Source organism: Sphaerodactylus townsendi, linkage group LG02, assembly GCF_021028975.2.
Source record: "Sphaerodactylus townsendi isolate TG3544 linkage group LG02, MPM_Stown_v2.3, whole genome shotgun sequence".
Taxonomy (NCBI): Eukaryota; Metazoa; Chordata; class Lepidosauria; order Squamata; family Sphaerodactylidae; genus Sphaerodactylus; species Sphaerodactylus townsendi.
Window position 1 is genome coordinate 26,875,852 of NC_059426.1, and position 21,795 is coordinate 26,897,646.

General features: G+C 41.8%; 1 protein-coding gene across 6 annotated transcripts in view; it reads left to right on the top strand.

Annotated features, from left to right (window-relative positions):
• The first annotated feature begins 6,468 nt into the window (after positions 1 to 6,468).
• Positions 6,469 to 21,795, top strand: part of LNPK (lunapark, ER junction formation factor) — a 52,117-nt gene continuing 36,790 nt past the window's right edge. For 3 of the 6 annotated variants that reach the window (XM_048485628.1, XM_048485632.1, XM_048485633.1), the window contains exons 1-5: positions 6,469 to 6,653; positions 13,852 to 13,940; positions 16,576 to 16,620; positions 18,544 to 18,731; positions 20,949 to 21,007. In XM_048485628.1, coding sequence (XP_048341585.1) covers positions 13,914 to 13,940; positions 16,576 to 16,620; positions 18,544 to 18,731; positions 20,949 to 21,007 — 319 coding nt within the window. In that variant the 5' untranslated portion in view covers positions 6,469 to 6,653; positions 13,852 to 13,913. Of the gene's footprint in view, positions 6,654 to 6,678; positions 6,872 to 13,851; positions 13,941 to 16,575; positions 16,621 to 18,543; positions 18,732 to 20,948; positions 21,008 to 21,795 lie in introns of those variants that run through there. The other 3 variants (XM_048485630.1, XM_048485631.1, XM_048485629.1) reach the window with 3 other exon arrangements.

Below are 21,795 nucleotides of genomic sequence, written 5' to 3' on the forward strand. Positions count from 1 at the left end.
TTAGCTGCAGCTTGATGGCAACCACCCCCACCCGCAAACACACACATTGATATTTGAATTCATGTAATACCAAAATAATAAAACATAGCTTTCCTGATTTCTCGAATGACTAGCTTGAGATTTTCTTTTCTCCTGCTACATTTTGTTCCAAAGCTTTTTTCTTAAGCAAACCAATTTGGTTGTCTATAACCTGCATGTTGTTATTGCCCTAAAATAACTTTATCAGTCCTATCCAAACCCAGATGCGGGAGAATGTGGTGCCTCTAACAGGGCTTTCCAGTGGCACAGGCAGCCCAGGAAATCCCTGCCAGCCACAGATGCAGGTGAAACGTCACGAGAAAATGCTACTAGAACATGGCCATGCAGCCCAGAAACCACACAACACCCCAGTGATTCCGGCTGTGAAAGCCTTTGACAATACATAAAACATAATATACTTACTATCATCTTGAGAATGAACACTTTCAAAAATAAATATCTAATTTTCCAGTTAACAGACCGGTCAGTAGGAAAACAGAACCAGAACAAATTGTAAATTGATGCAACTGCATCAGCGTAGGACTGAACATTTCAGCTAATCAGAATTCTGATGCAACATTTTCCCCAACTTTCTATAATAGAGTAAGATTTTGTGACAATTCTTTTATGAATGAATACTGACAATAGCTTCCCCTAAGCATACTGATTTCTGTGTGAAGTAAGACAGATAAAGTAGAATGGGAATTGGGGTCAATCTTCAGATTCTGTTGGAGAAAAACATTTCTGCGACGGGTGTGCTTTCTCTATATCTCATAGAAAAAACAACAACCCAAACCTCAGGAACAGAAGACTCTCACATTTCATAGCCTTAAGCAAGCATTAGAAGAAACAAGTAATTATGACTTAAATTCAGGTCAACGGCTTCTGTAAGCCTGAATTTCTTATAAAGCTCAGTGATCAGTAACAAAACAGGAAACGGTCTCTGAGCACTCTTGAATATTCCTTGCTTGTAGTTTAAAAGCTCTTTGATTCGCAAACAAAAGAATTAGGTGAGATTTTAAAGAACATTTCCCAGATATTTTTCCTCTGGATTGCTTTGTTCTCCCCTCCCCTTCTCACAGTTGTGCATTGTAATATCTGTAAGAAGGAGGCCAATTGCAAGACAAAAATTGCCTGCGGTAATTTCTGCCAGCTCGCAAACCTGCCTGGAAGCGTTCCACGGCAACCCTGCTACCTAATCCCAGGAATATGAAGGCTTGTTGTAAATGGATACTCAGTGGGACAGAGACGGCACTCTGAACATGATCAAAGGACTCTCTTGTTCCTTATTACTTCACATTTTTGGCTGAGGTAGCCCTCATATTCAAAACAAGTGTGATACAGTCCATGCTAAGTTCTGTTGGCAAATTATTACTTTACTGTATTCATCTATTTGGGGTTCTGGTGGGTATAATGTTTTTAGTTATTTTTCACACTAATGTTGCGGGTTGCTTAAATTTCTTTTAATATCCATACAACTGAAGCATCTGGGATGTAATTTGTTGCCAGTTCACCAGTTTTTGTTTTGTTTAATGGATTTAAAAAAATTGGAACAGATTTCCAATTTTACCATAGAATTTTATCTTTAGAAGTGCTTACAGAGTACAGGTATATTGACGTCTAGAGTTTACCATTCTAGAAAAGTGTTCTGGTCCTTGATTCAAAGCTGTTGAGTTTGGGAGCGTGGATATATATATACACAGCTGCCATTGAACTTCCGTACCTATTCACCCTTGACATTGAAACTGGAGGTGAAATCCTTGCATTTCTGGGAGCCTGATGTGCATCATGAATGAGGAACATCTGAACCAGAATGATAGCTTCAGAATTTATATTACCGGTATTCCCCTTTCTAGTCATTTCCTCATTGTACAGTGCTCCTTTTCTTATTGGTACGTTTAGTGCAAAGAAGTTCTACCTGCCACCGTTTTGTCAGTTAACCCACATAGTAGTAAGATAAAGGTAATATTTTGTTTTCATTTGGGAGTTTTACTTTTTACATACGGACTATTGGCAGTGGTGGCGGCAGTGGCTGTGTTAGCCTCAGATACTGAGATCCATTTGGGGCAGAGACTGGTTGGGCTTCTGTTACGATGCTGGCATTTCTTAGGTAGTGAGTTGTGATATTGCTTTTTTTGTAGAGCTACTGTTAGGAGTGGATTGTATTAGGCTTAGTTTAGGATTTGTTTTTGTATTTTAGATTAGTTATTGGGTTAGGTTTGCTACACTAGCGCTGCTGTGCTTGGTTTGGAGGGTTAATCTGGGCCTTTATATATATATATATATAATCTGGGCCTTTATATATATATATATAAATATATATATATATAAAAAAAAAATCTGGGCCTTTATATATATATATATTTTATATATATATATATATATATATATATATATATATATATATATATATATATATATATATATATATATATATATATATATATATATATATATATATATATTTGTAGTTTGAGGTGTAGAAGGGAGGAGTCGCCATCTCTTGTTATTTTTACTGCTGACTAGTGATGCCATGATTACTGTTGTCTATTCATGTTCCTTGTTATGAGGTTGTGATAATTGATGTTATTGATGTTTAATTCTGTGCACATTTATAATGTTATGGTTATTGATGTTTATTCATATTGCCTATTTGTGATGTTATAATTACTGTTTTATCTACGTTATTATTGTGATGTTATGATTTCTGATGTTTATCCATGCTAGTTATTTGTGATGTTATGATTATTGTTATTATTGTGATATCGTTATTGATGTTTTGTTGTTTATGATTGTTGTTGTTCGCCACCCTGAGTCCTACGGGGGAGGGCAGGATATAAATCAAAGAACAGCAAACTGCTCTTGAATACTAAGAAGGACACATATGAATCTGATGCATCTGATAATCATCACTGCTACTGTGTCTTCCAGTGTGGAAGACTTTCCTCTGGGAAATTAACAAGGCAGTTTGTCATCAGCACATGATCCTGTCCCACCAGGCCAATAGGTCAATTCCAACTTTGTTTCAAGGAGCTGAAAGCTGTTCATTTGGGATTATTATTATTACTTCTTGGAAAACTGGTTACTTGCAATGCTATGAGGCTGGAGATAATCTATAGTTTTCCAAAACGATGTAGGTTGCTTGAGAAAGAATTTGCTTTCCATAACTTTTATATTTTCATTATTCCACAGTTATCTAAGGTTAATCACATTTTGCTGATTTCTGGAACAAATCTTGTTTAGTACAAGTACCACAAATGGGACATCTGTACACAACAAGCAATAACCTTCCTTTCACAATTCCATCAACTTGGAAAAACTGTCATTTGCCTCTAGACCTTAGTTTTACAGCTAGATTCAAGTTTGGTAGCACTTTAGGCTCCCACAAAATTTTTTGGATACAAGCTTTCAAGAGTCATGCTTTGACTACTAAAAATTGTGTTAGTATGCTTTCTTTTTCTAGGCTGTGCGTGACAAAACCCACAAAAATTATAATTTTCTAAACATTATCCAAAATGCTTGGCAAACATTTTAAATGGTTTGTGCGGAATGTTGTATCTTTTGGAATATACTGTATTTTGAATGACAGTTAGCTTGATCAGGCACCCATGACTGCTAATATTATGGGAGAAGGCCGAAAAGTTCCATCTATCTACCTTTTCTGCCACTAGACAAAACAAGCTTCAGCAGTGTGTAATAATGAAGGAATTGGGAGAGTCAGCTCTCACACAACAGTCTTTTGATGAAAACACTGTTGGGATGTTCCAGGCAGGAAGATTAAGTTTCTGTTTCCATCTGTAAAATGATAGAGGCTTTAGCAGTCCAGTTATACTGTCACTGACTAAACAGTATCAGATCCTATGGGCAAATATTCTAAACATGCATGATACATTGAGTGCTTACCTAAAAAACAGAACAAAACCCAAGGACGTAGATAAGGGGTTTTTTTCCCCCTCGGGTTCAAACCCCCATTACATGTCCAAAGTTCCACCCCTGTTTGTGATTTTTTTTTATTTTTAGTGTTTTTCAGTTTGTGGCCTGCAGGAGGCACAGCTTTTAGGCTTGCAGCACCAAAATTGCAGGGATTTGTTTGGAGACTCTCCTGATGATACCACCAAGGTTTGGTGAGGTTTGGTTTAGGGGGTCCAAAGTTATGGACTCCCAAAGGGGGTGCCCCATCCCCCATTATTTCCAATGGGAGCTAATAGAAGATGGGGGCTACACCTTTGAGGGATTGTAACTTTTGGACCCCTAACTTCACCAAACAGGTGTCTCATCAGAGGAGTCTCCCTGAAATTTTTGGTGCTACTTCTTTCTTCAATTGAACCCTGACAGCAGGCATCCCCAATTTCCCCAGATTCTCCTTTTAAGCCCCCCCCTTGGTTTAAAGGGAGAATCTGAAGGATCGGTTAAACATTGAAAGTGATGCTGTTTAAGGGTGGGGGATAATCCACCCCAAAACACCATTTTCCCCAGCTACGCCTCTGCCCTGAGGGGATGGCAGAAGGGACTGCTGGCTGCCGGCTGGGAACCCAGCCAATGGGGGGGGGGCTGTGGGGGGGCAGGGGAGTCTGCCGTCCTTGGCCTCCGAGAGCTGCTTTTATTTTATTTTATTTATTAATTAATTAGATTTTTATACCGCCCCATCCCCGAGGGCTCTCCTGCGGCTCTCCAGATGTTCATGGACTACAATTCCCACCAGCCCCTGCCAGCATGGCCAACTTCATCAGGTTCATCAGACACATGCATTTCCATGCAAGTTATAAGCACTGAGGGCAGGGGCGGAGCTTGGGGAGGCATGGCCACACCCCTAGGGGTGGGTGGGGCGTGCCCCCCAAAGCCCCCCCTTAAAAATCTGTACCTATGTCAATGACCCCACACTAAGATAAACAAAAGTATATTCCTCACAGTTGATAACGCAATATACTCCGTCTTGAGAATGTAATAATAATTCACAATGGAAAATAACTTTTGAAATAGAAACATCCTGGAAAGCCTACAATAACGTTTAGAAATAGTTCTCCTCCCTGTGATATTTCAAGAGAGCAGTTGTATTAGCCCCTTACAGCTAAAAGTAACAAGAGATTTTGGCTTTTGTAGAATTTTAAAGACTTTTTCATTCATTTCATTAAAAGACATTTTCATTCTAGTACAAACTTTCATGGACTAGACTGGGGTCTGCAACCTGAGGCTCTCCAGATGTTCATGGACTACAATTCCCACCAGCCCCTGCCAGCGTGGCCAACTTCATCAGGTTCATCAGACACATGCATTTCCATGCAAGTATAAAAAAGTGTCAGTCTTTAAAGTGACAGGATACCTATTTTGGTTTGCAATGGACTCTCATCTGAAAACATTTTTTTATAACATGAAAATGAAACTTCATACAGATGTAGGCAGAGAAAGGCATTTTTAAGTTCAGTTTTCATATATGAATATATCCCTAATGGGAAATGTTACAATCTGTGAAAAATATACTCCAAGCAAGCCCTCAACGCATTGCTGATATTTAGCCCCTGCAACAGGCGTGATAGGGAGACGCACTCAGAAGCACAATTGCCTACTCTAGTTTGGGAAATTCATGGAGATGTGGTAGAATTGCATGGGAAGGACAGAGCTGGGGGAGAAAACTAAGCTCAGCAGGATGTGGTGCCATAGAAGAAGCCATTTTCCTCCAGATGAACTGAGGTGTGTAGTCTGGCAATCAGTTGTAATTCTAGGACAACTCCAGACGCAACCTGGAGGTTGGCAAGCCTACACCAGATTTAAAACGTGAAATTGGCTGAAGTAAGACGCAAACTCAAGGGCAGGGCGTCTAGTTTAAACTAAAAGTTTGATAGGTTTGCCCTGCCCCGTTTCCTCACTCAGCCACCATCTGACGATCAGCCTCAAAGCGAGTTTTCTCAAATTTCCCGCGCAAAGAGAACCCGACGCTCAACAACCGCCTTCCCTATATTTCAAGTTAACGGCCGGAGCGAGGGGCGGAGCTCGAGCTACATGATTGACGGCTTCTGGTTGGGGACGGAGGTGCAAGATCTCCTGCACTCCCCTCTCAATACGGGAAAGCCGTGACGTGTTCAAAATATCTCGTTCTTCTAAAGGCAGCCCTAGGCTGCCTAATAAAAAGTATTTCAAATATCTGCCCGCCCGCCTCAGACAGTTGTCAACCAATTGACAAACAAGCGAACTACCAGAAGGGCGGGCGTTAAGGCGACAGGTTTCATCAGTGAGTGGCACACTGCAGTTTAATGACATGTAAAATACACCAATTCTCAAATTATACATATGGAACCACGTCTATAGTATATAAACACGTCTATATTCAAAGCCGCCCACGACTGGGATTTCTGGAAGAGCGCACTGAAGGATTTGCCCTTTTGAAAGATGGCCGCGTAGGAGGCGACGTCGTCCTGCCCGGAGTGATGGCCTGCCCGCCCGCCCGTCCCGCGACGCCCTCTTTCAAGATGGTGGCGCTGCCTGCATTGCCAGCGTCCTCACGTTATTCCTGGGCTTAAGGGACGCGGAGGAAGTGGAACCGTGGAGATTGGAAGTGCCCAGGAGCAGTCCTCACCCCTCCAGCCCTCAGGCAGAGAATCGTGCAGCCAAGGAGCACGAGAAACGGGACCCCGGGCGAGGTGCGTGTTTCAATGGAAGAGGCGTTGCGTGTCGCATGAAATCTGCCTGAATGAAGCTGATGGAGAAAAGTTAGGTGGAGGAAGGAGAAGAAAGGAGTCGTTTTGGTCGTGTGAAAAGTACTAAACTGTGGTCTTTCCATGGGATGAAGATGGAGGGGCCGCAAAGCAGAACCGTAGGGGCGGGGTTCATAAAAATAAGGAAGAGATTTCTTTTTTAGGTCAGTTCATCAAGACAGGTGCCCCAACGTTATAATTAACCTTGTTTTTATAATCATCACACCCACTGGCTACTTTATAAAAGGATGTGTTGTGTCTGGCCGACCTGGGAGATATGCCCTGGATATTTCGTCTTAAGAGGGGCGGGGGGGGGGGGGGGACACTCTCTGTACATGCTTGGAGGCATGCGTCTTTCTGATTGTAGCCTGTCACCTGTTAAGTGAAATAGACTATGTCCACAACCCTAAATTAGATTGTAAACCGTGCAGAACTCAGAAGGATTTACTTATGAATGCGCAGATTTAGGATTTCATTTTGTGAGACTAGGCCTTGGTGAAACCAGAGACATTAGATCTGTTCATATTTTGAGGTTGTTAGGTCCTTTTGTTTTCCATCTTAAAAGGGCAGGACTTTCTTGGTATATCAAGAAAAGATTTCCCCCCGTCAGCTAGAAACGTATGAAGCATATTTTGAGGCACTTACTTTCTTTCAAAATGGTGAGATGTTTACAGTGTTCTATTTTTAATATGCTTTTATTGACTTTCCTGATGCTTTTCTGTATAGCAAAAGAATCATTGAACAATGTGAGTGTATTTCCTCTCTGCAGTTTTTAAAACCAGTTTCGTAGGACACCCAAAATTAGCAGTGGGCGGAAGATGTACTTTTGTTTACTTTGTAGAAGCAACCATTGCCAGTTTCATAGGCACAAATTACTGTTGCAGAATTGAATTCCTCACTTCACCCACCCAAAGGCGTGTATGAAAATGGGGAAGGAGGAGCCTTGCTACTTTTAAACCACCCTGGTTGTGAAAACAACAGGTTTGTGTGAGAATTGTCACAGTGACCTCATGCAGGTGTCTTTCCATTCTTTTGTTAAATGTCAAATTGTATTGGGATTATTATTCTTTGCATGCTGCAGGACGTTGATGGAGGAGAAGTATGAAAGCAAGGATTTTGTTGTGGAAAAGAAAGCTGGGTGGGGTCAGCGCTCCCCCTCATCTTGTTTTTCATTTCACAAATTACAGGTCTAATTGGAGGTTCAGTAGTGAATGGGAACAAAGTTGTTTGGCTTTGCGACTGATTTAAAAGGAATGCCGTATTTTACAGTTTTGAATTCTTACATGACTTCAGAGTAACTGCCATCATGTGTGAAACATTACTGCATGTTCCAGACTAAACAAAGACCACTAATTTTCTTTTTCTGATAAGGGGGACCAGATACCCCTAGATTTGGGCAATGAGAGATATGAGAGACAGCATTATCTTGTTCTTTGTTCTTTGAAACAAATTTCCACTCTTAAGAAAAAAATCAAACTCTGTGTTTCTGAATGGTTGTTCTTCTTGTTGTTGTTTTAAACACACACACGGGTTACTTAATTCTGTGGCCACAGACTGAAACTAACATGCCTTGTGTGTCCTCTCTGGCATTGGTAGTAGGTATTTCAGATTCTTCTGCTTCAGTTTAATTTGTTTGGATTAGTAGCATAGCATTCATAAAGACATTGGCATAATTGTGGCAGCATTTGAATATGAAATGTTTTGTTTGGCATCATGAGCTGTTCTGTGCAATTCAGCCAGATGCCACAAATGTCTGTGTGGGATGAGGCCCACTTGGAGTGACCCCCCTGGGGTTCACTCAATGATGAATGTTTCTAGGATTGCAATGTCGATGGGTTGATAGTGGCCTTGAGTTACAGGTGGCTGCTAGTTTTGTTTTAATCTTTAAGTGAATCCATCACCATATCAAAGAAGTATAGCTGGGGACATTCTTGAAAGTGGAGTGAGTAAGGGATCAGGTCAGGATTGCATGTGCTTGCCCTGTCCTATAACTACATGTTATATTCATGGATTCCCAGGTCCAGTCTGCACAGGGATCTATAATTTCATGGGCCCTTCGATATCTCCATTTTGTAGTGTGTATTCATAGTCTGTCCACGAAGTGTGTATATATGTATTGTCAAAGGCTTTCATGGCCGAAATCACTTGGGTGCTGTGTGGTTTCCGGGCTGTATGGCCGTGTTCTAGCAGCATTCTCTCCTGACGTTTTGCCTGCATCTGTGGCTGGCATCTTCAGAGGATAATCTGAAGATGCCAAGCACTGTCTAAGCAGCTGGGAGAATGCTACTAAGTGGCTCCTTAACAGAACCCATCCTGTATTAATATGGTCCCATGCACAGGTAGAGTTTCAGAATTCATGGAGAAAATGCCTGATAAGAGGGCAGAACTGATATATGCTGCAGGATATTTGCATGGAACTTCAATTGAAACCTCAAACTTACCAGGCAGTAGGTGAAAAAAAATATCCACCATCAAATAATTTACTGTTCCACTTGTCACATGTGATGCAAAGTAGCTTAAGCAGCAGCCTGAGAACAATTTCTTGCCCCAAGAGGAATGGCTAGTTCAGGGGTAGGGAACCTGCGGCTCTCCAGATGTTCAGGAACTACAATTCCCATCAGCCTCTGTCAGCATGGCCAATTGGCCATGCTGACAGAGGCTGATGGGAATTGTAGTTCCTGAACATCTGGAGAGCCGCAGGTTCCCTACCCCTGGGCTAGTTACAAATAAACTGTGCCTTGTGGATTACTTCCATACTAGCTGTTTTCCTCAAGCATGAATGACTTTTTTCACTCATTTATTCTCTGGAATCCAGACACAGTTTCTCAACACAGTCGCTGTTCTCTTCTCTTGACTCCCGCTTTTGTAGCAATGTTGATGCTTTTGTAAGCCAACCCTTTCAGGTGTGACATAGTTCTTTTTGTGACTTGATTTGGAGGTGTGGCTTGATTATGCACCTGACTGTTCCCTCTTGGCTGCATCTGTGCTACTGTCTGTTATACAGTGTCACTGCGGTGGAATTCCTGGAGCTGGAAGTAGTGAATCATCTTGAAGTTTCAAAGCAAAAAGAGATATAATAGGCAAAAAAGTTGCCAGTTTCCTTTCATACTTTTCAGTGAAACTGCAGCATGGTTGAGGTGTGCGGGTCTCTTGTCCATTTGAGGGGTTTTTTTGCACCTTTTGGCTTCAACCAGGGAGGGTACACTTTGCTTATGACATGAAGAAATACTGTGAAATTGACAATCACTCTTTCCCCTGCTCAAGGAGTTGGATCCAGTTATGCTTTGAAATTGACACCAGTTTTGGCAATTTTGTCTCATCATTCCAGTAAAAAAGATAGGCAAAAAAAGATAGGCAAGATAGGCAAAAGTGCTGACTAGCATGCTGGTGTGAAAATAGTGGTGACAGAATATTTACAGGGAAAAGGATAAGTGAAAATTCCCCTGGCAGCAGAGGCTTTTTAAGGGGGTTGTTTATATTCCTGTAGCTATTTCTCTAAAGAAGGTGTTATATCTTGTCTAGTATAGGGAAGGCCATAGCTAAGTAGGCGCGCACTTGAGAAGCTTCAGTGTTAGGTAATGTATGTGTAAAGTGTTGCTGTGTCACAGCTGGTTTATGGTGATACCACATGATTTTCAAGGCAAGAGACAATTGGAGGACAGTTGCCATTGCCTGACTTAACATGGGCTGAAAGAGTTCTCGAGAACTGTGACTGATCACCCCACAGGCTTTCTTTGGAGAAGTGAGGAATCAAATGTTTTCAGATGAGAGTCCATTGCAAACCAAAATAGGTATCCTGTCACTTTAAAGACTGACACTTTTTTATACTTGCATGGAAATGCATGTGTCTGATGAACCTGATGAAGTTGGCCACGCTGGCAGGAGCTGATGGGAATTGTAGTTCCTGAACATCTGGAGAGCCGCAGGTTCCCTACCCCTGGGCTAGATGGACCAATGTGCTGTGGTGGTTAAGAGCAGGTGGATTCTATTCTGGAAAACCGGGTTTGATTTCCCATTCCTCCACCTGAGGGGCAAAGGCTTATCTGGTGACCCAGATGTGTTCCCGCACTCCTACGTCCCTGCTGGGTGACCTTGGGCTGGTCACAATTCTTTGGAACTCTCTCAGCCCCACTTACCCCACAAAGTGTCGGTTGTGGGGAGAGGAAGGGAAAGGAGCTTGAATGCCACCTTGAGTCTCCTGACAGGAGAGAAAGGGAGGGTATTAGTCCAAACCAGGGGTAGGGAACCTGCGGCTCTCCAGATGTTCAGGAACTACAGTTCCCATCAGCCCCTACCAATTGGCCATGCTGACAGAGGCTGATGGGAATTGTAGTTCCTGAACATCTGGAGAGCCGCAGGTTCCCTACCCCTGGTCCAAACTAAGAACATAAGAAAGAGCCTGCTGGATCAGGCCAGAGTCTTTCTAGTCGCAGTGGTCCACCAGATGCCTTTGGGAGCTCACATGCAGGAGGTGAAAGCAATGGCCTTCTGCTGCTGCTGTTCCCGAGCACCTAGTCTGTTCAGACAATTCCAATCTCAGATCAAGGAGGATCAAGATTGGTAGCCATAGGTTGACTTCTCCATAAATTCTTTTTCTTAGGCAACTTCATGTGCAAACATACGAGATTGCATTCAGAATCAGTGACTACCACAATGGGATTGGCTTTAAGTGAAAGCAATCTAAATGGCTGAGAACATATTAATTTTAATCAGGTTTCCAACTTAAACATTATATTTCTTGAGGAAGTATACATCTTTATCTTGTGACAGACTAGTACTTCTGGGAGCCTATTTTGTCATCCAGTCCTTATGCACTACAGGAGCAAGCAGCAGCGTTCTGTTTGGCTTTTTTGAAAGTACATATGGAAGGCTATCAAGAAAAATCACTTACAGCTCAGTCTTAAGCAGAATTTCACATTTCTGAGCCCACTGGTTTCTATGGATTTAGAAGGCTGTGACTGTTCAAGATTGCACTGTGTGGCTTGTAGACCAATAAATATTTATAATTTGAGAACTGAATATATTATAGAGCTTGGCCAATTGGAAGGCATAAGTAGGAGTATGAGAACACCTATTTGGGCTCAATAGATTATCCTGCTAACAGATGGTGTTATTGCCTAGATTCTTTCACTTGCTTTCTTAGTCCCTAGGAAAACAAGATTGAATAGATGACTGCTAAATTGCTCAAATTCAACTTTAGAAATCATATGTTGCTTCCATGATTCTCTTCTCTTTTAAAAAATCAGAATTTAACTTGCTGTTATAGTTCATAATTCTGTTTTAATGTGTATAAAAACAGTTTCTGTAAACCAGATTATTTTGAAAATAATCTTGAGGGTTTTTTTAAAATGGTTGTTTAGCATTAGCTAAAAATGCTGACATTATTATCATTGGGAAATACCTGTGATCTGATACCATGTCTATTATGCCCCACCCTTGTGGCTGCTAACCGTGTTAATTTTCCTGCTAGGTTTGGGAAGAGTTTCCTTCATTTTAACTCCTGTGCTTTTCAGGAAGTCAATTCAATTCATAGGACCATTGGTTTCAATTTTATTTATTTTATTTATTTTATTTATATATCTCACCTTTCTCATTGATACTCAATTTTGACATAATCCCCTTTTTCATTCTTCATAGTTAGAAATTTGAAATTGAGATATTGCAAATGGTATGCATCTTAAACCTGTTATTATTTTGATCTTGTGATTACTAACTAGTGATTTGACTTTTTCTTAAACTGATATGGGTCAATATGATGTAGTGCTAGGTTCTCTCCTTGCAGAGAAGTACTCAGCTAAGGAGAACCAGTCTACCGTTTATACAAAGTAGTATTCTGAATGTTCTCACAATTGCACTTAGAAACTAAGGCCCCTTCCACACATGCAGAATAATGCACATTCAGTCCACTTTCACAATTGTTTGAAAGTGGATTTTGTTATTTCACGCTGTAAAATCCAGCTTCAAAGTGCACTGAAAGTGGATTGATTATGCATTATTTTGCATGTGCGGAAGGGGCCTGAATGACCATTCCATGTAAGAAATACTTGTGGGCAAGTGAACTAATTACCATTATATCTTACACTGTACAGTAGATAATAGAGAACTTCAGTTTCAACAATGACTTTGTAGTACTTCTATGAAATGCGCAATAAAAGTCATATTGGTATTTTTTTTTCTTTGACACTCTTTCATAGTATTTTGGAATGCAAGTGTGCTACCTCAAGTTTTATAGCGGAAGTGCGCTATAAATGCATTAATTATATGATAAAATCATCTAAATATGCCATTTTCTCAGCATCTAGTGGAAGTGACATGTGAAAAATAAAAGACCAGTGTTTTATACAGTCTTAGATTAACTATGTGCTTATCTCTTCAAGGATTTACAGTAGACTGGGTAGCAATAGAAACAAATTAAATTTAGCAATAGAAACAAATTTAATTTAGCTGTTGCTATTTTTCTGTGCATAGGAGGATTAAAAATTTAAAAATGAAGCTCTGCATCTCTAAAATGTCCTCCTGATTTTCATACCTGGTCTTTTGGGTATAACAAAGCAGAAAACAGTCATTTCTCAGATATTCTATTTTAAATCTGCAGTTGCTATGCACATTCACCTAACTCAGGGGTCTGCAACCTGCAGCTCTCCAGGTGTTCATAGACTACAATTCCCATCACCCCCTGCCACCATGCAGAGCTGCAGGTTGCAGACCCCTGACCTAACTGGTAATAGACTCGTTTCACTTGCCCAGACTTATTTAAAGAATTTAAAGAGCTTTATTTAGCATCCTAACAGCAAATTGGTATTCTTGGACTTTAGAATGGTAGTGGTAGTTTTTTTTTTTTAATTAGTCTTTTCTTACTTTAATTTGCCCAATAACTGAGTTTGAAGAGCAGCATGCCAGAATTGAAGAGCAGCATGCCAGAATTTCATGTTTAGAGTTGGAATATGATGATGAATTTGGCAACAGTAGCCTATGTGTGTGTTCAGTGTGTCATGTAATAATGTGGATGCCTAGCATGTCTTACTTGTTCTTGGATTACCTAGACACGGCCAAGCATGTCTTGAATTGTTCTTGAAATGTCTTGATTGTTCTTGGATAACACTGTAGGCATATTTTTAATTGAATACAAATGCTTTCCTTCTAGCTGTGAATTCTGCTACGAGATCGTTGTAAGTTGCCAACACGTCCTGTTTCCTCAATATAGAAATGGGTGGAATTCTTTCACGGTGGCGGGTAAGTGTTCCCGGTGCTACTTCTAATAAATTTCCTATGCTATAGAACAAGGCACTGAACTCACAGGTGTCAAACTTGCAGCCCTCCAGATGTTATGGACTACAGTTCCCATCATCCCCTGCTAGCATGATGGCAGGGGAGGATGGGAACTGTAGTCCACAACATCTGGAGGGCCGTGAGTTTGACCCCCCTGGAAACCTTCGGATATAGGGTGGGCTAGAAATACATATCGTTAAATATGATCTTCATAATGATTTTAGTTGGCAACTAGGATTTTGAGCTTGCATTTTCTGAGGGCACAAGTTTGGCTGTCCCTTTTTAAGTATAGTGACCCAAATCCAACACAGTGTTAAGTACACTAAGCCCATCAGAATCAATGGGCTTATTGATGCTTTGCGCAGTCTTGGATTATGGCCAGTTCTACTGGAAGGAGTTGTCTTGGGCAAATGTTCTAGAAAAGCATGTTATCAGCAGCCAAACCCTGATCAAATAGCTACTTATTGTCTAAGAAAAGAGTATTTTCAAACATAAATTTTGCTGAGTGCAGTTATTTTCTCAGTGACTGTGTAGTAAATAAGGTCATTTTGTAACATCATGTATGGCTTGTGTTGGAAGAGGTTCGCAACCTTCGCAATCTTATTCCAGCTTGTGTTAGTTGCGATTAACCGCATCCATTGAGTTTGGTGGGATTTACTGATAACTAATTTTCCTGAATTGAGACCGGTGCATTTTTTGTGAGGTGCCGCACATCAGCTAGCATTGAATGAGTACAACTTGTAAAAATGCTTTGAAAGGTAGCTTGTTTCTCAATTATTTTTGGTATCGAGCTTTGAATTATGCCTTCGGCAAAAGCTGTGTGTGTGTTGCTTAGTTAAGATAAATGCTATCTTTTATGAATGCTGTTTGAATGCTGAAGTTTATCAGTAATATATGGGAGTTTATTTTGCATGTAGCTGTATAAGGCAACAGCCTTCCTATTGACGCTGCAGTTAACTTTTGTCATTGTTTTGCAGATATGTTTTATACGTGGAGAATATTTGTGGGTTTTATTCCCTTGTGAGCAAGTGTCATAACTCTCATCCAGTTAGTCCCATCTACATAAGTAGGAATTAGGTGTTCTTTAAGAGCAGCAGTGGCGTAGGAGGTTAAGAGCTCGTGTATCTAATCTGGAGGAACCGGGTTTGATTCCCAGCTCTGCCACCTGAGCTGTGGAGGCTTATCTGGGGAATTCAGATTAGCCTGTGCACTCCCACACACACCAGCTGGGTGACCTTGGGCTAGTCACAGCTTCTCGGAGCTCTCTCAGCCCCACCCACATCACAGGGTGTTTGTTGTGAGGGGGGAAGGGCAAGGAGATTGTAAGCCCCTTTGGGTCTCCTACAGGAGAGAAAGGGGGGGATATAAATCCAACTCTCCTCCTCTTCTTCTTCTTCTTCTTCTTCTTCTTCATACAGTGGAAATGTCATGGTTTTACTGTAGAGTTTTCAGCGGTTCTTAGAGCTACCAAATCGCTTCTGGGAAAACCCACTTGATCGTTCATGTGAGGCCATCGTCCCAAACTCCCATCAGCCTAGCAACTCTAGGTGGAGTCCCTGCCAGTTTTGTAGTTAATTAGAACTGTCGAGTGCATGAGGTCCCTGTTTTTCCTTGAGAATAAATGGATGTTGTTCTGAACACACCCCTCTGTGCTGTGTGAACTAACAGCAGGAACCTGAGTCCCTGATTCCTAACTTTTAAGCAATCGGGAACCTCACACATGTAACATGTAGCAGTGTTGAGGGAAAAAAATAATTCAAGTTTAATAAGCTAGGATAGTAAAACACCCAATCATAATGTGGCTTTGATGTAAATCAGATTGTCAGGAAGATTTGATTTAATTATGACTTTCTATATAACTTCTCATGGTGGTGTTTCATTGGGCAGCCAGGCCTGGCATTCCTTTTTTGCACTGCTTGCAGATGGCGGGACTGCCCACCTGTCTTACCTATAAGAAGAAGAATTTCATTCAAATGCTGTAAAACTGGGTGTCTTTTATGGCCCTTCCAGTGAAGAAGAAGAGTTGGATTTATATCCCCCCTTTCTCTCCTGTAAGGAGGCTCGCAGGGGTTTACAAATTCCTTTCTCTTCCTCTCCCCACAACAGACACCTTGTGGGGTTGGTGAGGCTGAGAGAGCTCTGAAGAACTGTGACTAGCCCAAGGTCACCCAGCTGGCATGTGAAGGAGTGCACAAGCGAAACTGGCTCACCAGATAAGCCTCCACAGCTCAAGCAGCAGAGTGGGGAATCAAACCCGGTTCTCCAGATTAGAGTGTACCTGAAGATGCCAGCCACAGATGCAGGCGAAACGTCAAGCGAAAATGCTACTGGAACGCGGCCACACAGCCCGGGAACCCCACAACACTCCACTTTCAGATATATTTGTACTGGTGGTCCCACTTTTCCCATACTTTCCCATACTTACCCCAACAATTGTCTATTCATTGAATTACTTAAAGCGTTTCACTTTGAGAGAGAGGGGTCAGCAAATGACTCTTCGTGCACCAATTTGTGGTTGTTCAATAAGAGTTGAATTCTGCCGCTTATAACTGCAATTATTCATGGCAAATTTTCATACTAGTTTCTTTTCCCTTATAAGCAGGCAAAGCCGTCCACCGTAGAAGTTTTGGAGAAAATTGATAAGGTATGTGTTTAATCTCCTATTGCTTTTGCAAGAGCTTCATCTGTGAATCTGATGTTTTTAAAATTGTCAACAGTTATGTTTTGAAATTGGGCACTTGATATCAGTAAATGAACGACCCGGCTAGATGAAATGCCATGTCCTTTCTCTTTGAAAGTTGTTGCTTCTGGTAGCCTGTTTTCTTCCTGCCTGGGCTAATAGTTTTTTGGGGGGCAGGTTTTCTTAGTGCGGGAAGGGTTAAGGTCTAGAAGGGTAAAGGTCTTAGATCACCCAGACCTCTGACTGCTTTTGCAAGAAAGTTAAAGGTGTCTGGAGGACAGATCATCTAGCTACAATCAGAGGCTGCCTTTATTATGGAGGGGCAAACAGATAAATTAATTATTATTTTTTACATCAGTAGCGTCTCCTCAAATACATCTGTGTAGATGGTAGAGTTTGCAGTGTAAGTTTAGGTGAGTGTATGTAATTATAGATAATGATTGCGCTTCCAAAAATTATATGAGTTGTGGCAGAGCACTGCATGGTGCCTTGAGCTGCGCATGCTGTTTCTGCAGCAGCCGTTCCCAGCGGTGATGCAGTTTAGGTAATTTCAGATTCTGGAGTTATTGGTCTTTAGGGTCTCCCTTTTAGAGGGAAATGTACACTTCAAAAGTGAAGCTGCTGCCTGCTTTGGAGGGCTCCCTGCTGAGCTCGTGGGCTGGGGCTGTGGACGTCTCTGCCACTGTCCAGCCCCCAATGACACCATTAATTCCTGGTGTCAAAGAGGCATAGTTCTTTTAATTGGTTAAGTTGGCAGTAAAAACTGCTGTAGCAGACAGGGAAGTTCTGATTCGTGGCATAGCTGTTCAGTAGCAGTAATAAGAAAGAAGAAGAGTCAATATTTATACCCTGCTTTTCTCTGTTGTAAGGAGTCTTAAAACGGCTTAAAATCACACACACACACACACCCCTGCTCCACACACAACAGGCACCTTGTGCTTTAGGTGGAGCCGAGAGAGTTCTGAGAGAACTGTGACTGGTTCAAGGTCACCCAACAGGCTTCATGTGTGGGAGCAGAGTATTGACTCCTGTTCTCCAGATTAGAGATTTAAAATTGGGAGAAATCTAGTTGGGATTGGGGGCGTTGGAGAATAAACACTAGTAACTACACAGAGCCAATGACTAAAACATAACTGATTTCTCAGTTATTTCAGCTAATACACTGGTAAAACTGCACACAAAAGGAGCATTGCTTTTCTGATTGTATCAGATGTAATAGAATGGCATATTGTTCATTTCTCACCTCAATATAAGAAACATTTAGTAAAATGCAGTAGGTGAGCACTTCCTTGCTTTTTTTGTTTGTCTTCTGCCATTGTTCTAGTTCTGCTGGCACAGAGAGCTATGCATATAGCTTAGGTCCCTTCCGCATGTGCAGAATAATGCATTTCCAGTTCACTTTCCAGCTGGATTTTACTGTGCGGAATAGCACAATCCACTTGCAAACAACTGTGAAAGTGGATGTAAAGGGCATTATTCTGCATGTGAGGAAGGGGCCTAAGAGTGGCACAACTCACAGGGCATAGGGGCAGAGGTGGGATCCAACCAGTTCTCACCACTTCTCTAGAAGTGGTTACTAATTTTTTCTGAGTGCCGAGAAGGGGTTACTAAAGCAACCTCCCTGCCCAATAGGGACTGGAGGTGTGTGTGTGTTCGGCGGCGCCACTTTTTGAATCCCACCACCATCACAACCTGTTATTAAAATTTTTGGATCCCACCACTGCATAGGGGTGCATTGTACCCTGGATTAAACTCAAGAATATCAAGGATACTGTTCAGTAGCTAAGTCTTCACATTACCTGTTGAAGAATAACATCATAGCGAATGTGGTTAAATGCTGCTAATGTGCAATGGTTTTAACCCAAAGATCCCGTTTTTCATTCCCAGGATATCCAGGCACTTGAAGAGTTTAGAGAGAAAAATCAAAGGCAGCAGAAACTGTGGGTTGGAAGGCTTCTTCTCTATTCGTCCGTTCTTTATCTTCTTACCTGCCTGGTTATTTATTTTTGCTACCTTCCTGACGACTGGACAGCAAGGTTCATTATGACACTCCCGCTTTTCGCATTTCCCATTATGTAAGTACAACTTGTCTTAAGAAATAGATTTGTATTTACAATGCAGCGAGTTGCAGTAAGGCAGGTGGGGTGGGTGGGTGCATTGCAAGCTTGGGAGCTGTCGTGATTTACAGGTGTTTCTTGAAAGATTTGTTTGGGAAAATATCCCTGGAAACAGAGAGAGTCTTCTTGAAAGAGAGACTATACAGTGAGAAAAAGGAAATCCAAAGACACACCAGACCACTTCTGTGCTTTTCAAGGCTGTTTCGCTGAAGGGAGCATCAGAGCAGCCTTCTATATGGGAAGCTAATTATTCTGGGTTCTAATGGGCTCTGTGCTAGGAGCAGCAGTGGCGTAGTGGTTAAGAGAAGAAGAAGAAGAGGAGGAGTAGTAGTTTGGATTTATATCCCCCCTTTCTCTCCTGCAGGAGACTCAGAGGGGCTTACAATCTCCTTGCCCTTCCCCCTTCACAACAAACACCCTGTGAGGTAGGTGGGGCTGAGAGAGCTCCGAGAAGCTGTGACTAGCCCAAGGTCACCCAGCTGGCGTGTGTGGGAGTGTACAGGCTAATCTGAATTCCCCAGATAAGCCTCCACAGCTCAGGCGGCAGAGCGGAGAATCAAACCCAGTTCCTCCGGATTAGATACAAAAGCTCTTAACCTTCTACACCACTGCCGCTCTAATAATAATAGACAGGCATCTGCTATGCTTATAAGAGGCACAGGCTATTCTAAAGTCTAAGGAGATAAGTTGGGATATAAATATTTTAATTAAAAACATTTAATTAATCCCTGATGGTACCTCTGTGGTCCACGTGTGCCTCTGAGGGCCACTATTGTCTATGCGCCTCTCCTTATGACCCTCTCAGGGCCCTTACAGGCCACGGCAACAGAAGACAGTTGTTGAAGTGAAGAGCTATACTGACTTCTCCCTCTGGGGGAAATGTACACTTGGGGATTTATTGATTACTGGCAGAACCCAGGAGCCCCCAGAATAATGCAGGTAGTTGGAATAGCAAGGAATCCTTCATGTGTCGCTTTGCTTTCTTCAGGAAGATGTTTGCTCAGGAAATGGACACAGTTGCTCTTGCCTGGGAGCACTGATGTCCACAGCAACAGTCCCCAAAGTTGAAGATGAGAATGGTGGAGTCTTAAGAACGCAGTGCAGTCCATCCTTGAAGGCCAAGAATCTTTATTCTCAGTTCCCTTAATGCAAAACGAGATGAATGCCCAGGAAAGGGTATGATCAGCTAATGGATTGCAACAGTGGTGGGATTCAAAATTTAACAACCGGTTCTGGTGGTGGGATTCAAATAATTTAACAACTGCTCGTTTACAAGCACCATTTTAACAACCGGTTCTACCGAAGTGTTGCGAACCTTCTGAATCCCACCACTGGATTGCAATCCTCAGTGTATTTCCTTTGCTTTCAGTAGGACCTTTCTGGAGAATGTTTGCGATAGGGTGCTGTGTGGTTTCCGGGCTGTATGGCCGTGTTCTAGCAGCATTCTCTCCTGATGTTTCGCCTGCATCTGTGGCTGGCATCTTCATCAGATCCATACAGCCCGGAAACCACACAGCACCCCCAGTGATTCCAGCCGTGAAAGCCTTCGACAATGTTTGCGATAGTTTGCAACCTGAATGTTCTTGCCTCAAAACAAGTTTAATGGCCCATATAATGAACATATGCAGCAAGTATTTAAGGAGATGTGGAACGGAGGTTTCTGTGAAGCTGGACTTTGGCAGTAGTTGTTTTCTGAGGGTGATGGTCGTGATCAAGTGGCAGAGTAGGATCACAAGCTGAGGATCACAAGGAATTGCAGGGCGGGGGTGGGGTGGGGGGTGAGACCATTTGGAATAATTCCTAAATTCACCCTGCAGGATCCTGTAAAATCTCAGATGCTTGGGAAAGCTGAGTTTCCCCCTTCGCCTTCCTTTTACTGACGTTCAGCTGTTCGACACGTGGCGTTCCATATGAAGCACACTCAGTCCTTGTCATGCTGAGTTTGTTTCCCTTTTGGATCATTGTCACATGGTATATTTTTCTGCCTACTTGGGAAGGCTTCTGAAAAGGTAGAGATGTCTACCATGTCTGTGTGAGGGTCCCATTATGCAACTTTCATCCTCTTTACAAAGGTCAGCTTGTTTACGATTAGCCATGGTAATTAAAAGGATGTTACACAACTGTTCAATTTCCACTTGTCTAAACTTTAATGCCGGAACGTTTTTTTCTTCCCAGAGTCTGGTCTATAAGAACTCTCCTCATTTTCATCTTTTCGAAAAGGACAGAAAGGAACAGTAAGTATATATTTCTCCATATTGCTTTTGAAGTTTATTTAAGCCTGAGCAAAAGTGTGTGTTTGGATTACATTGTCTGGAGCTGCCTTCTATCACAGCTGTTCAAGATGGTCTTGTGGGCATGATTTGACTCCTTTAAGACCCCGAGAAACCTTTTCAGCTTTATACTCAGCTGTGAAATAGCAAATGAATCATGTAACGGTGAATGGATTAATTGTAAGATACTTAAATGTTTCTGAATGCTAAACACTAAAGTGGCAACAAGATAAAGAATATTTGATCCGATAAGGCAATTAGTATAGCAGTGTTAGATGCATCATTACAGCTGTTAATATTTTGATAAATACCCAACATTTTTGCCTTTATTATACCCAACATACTCCAGAATGCTTCTGGAATAAGGAAAATATGCATGATTTGAATTAGTGGTTGGCAGCTGGTAGCACTCAGTCTGGATTTGGGCTCTTAAAATATGCTACTTAGCTCCCTGGTTGCTATCCTGAGTTCCCCTCATTTGTTAGCTACGTTATCCGGACCTGGTAATCTTGGCACGTGTGTGGTGGTTTGGCTAGTTTACTTGACTTGGTACAGCAGTTTAAGATTTGATAGCGAAGTTGATATAATATATGACTGGCAAAAATAACTTTGTGCCAAATGAATTTATATCAGTGGTCCTGTTGTGTCTGGCCTTGGGGACGTTTTGTGAAATGCTTGCAAATTTTAAAGAATGAGCTTTTAGGACAGAGAAGCAACGTTTCTAAATCCCTGGAAAGGCTTATATTTCTCTT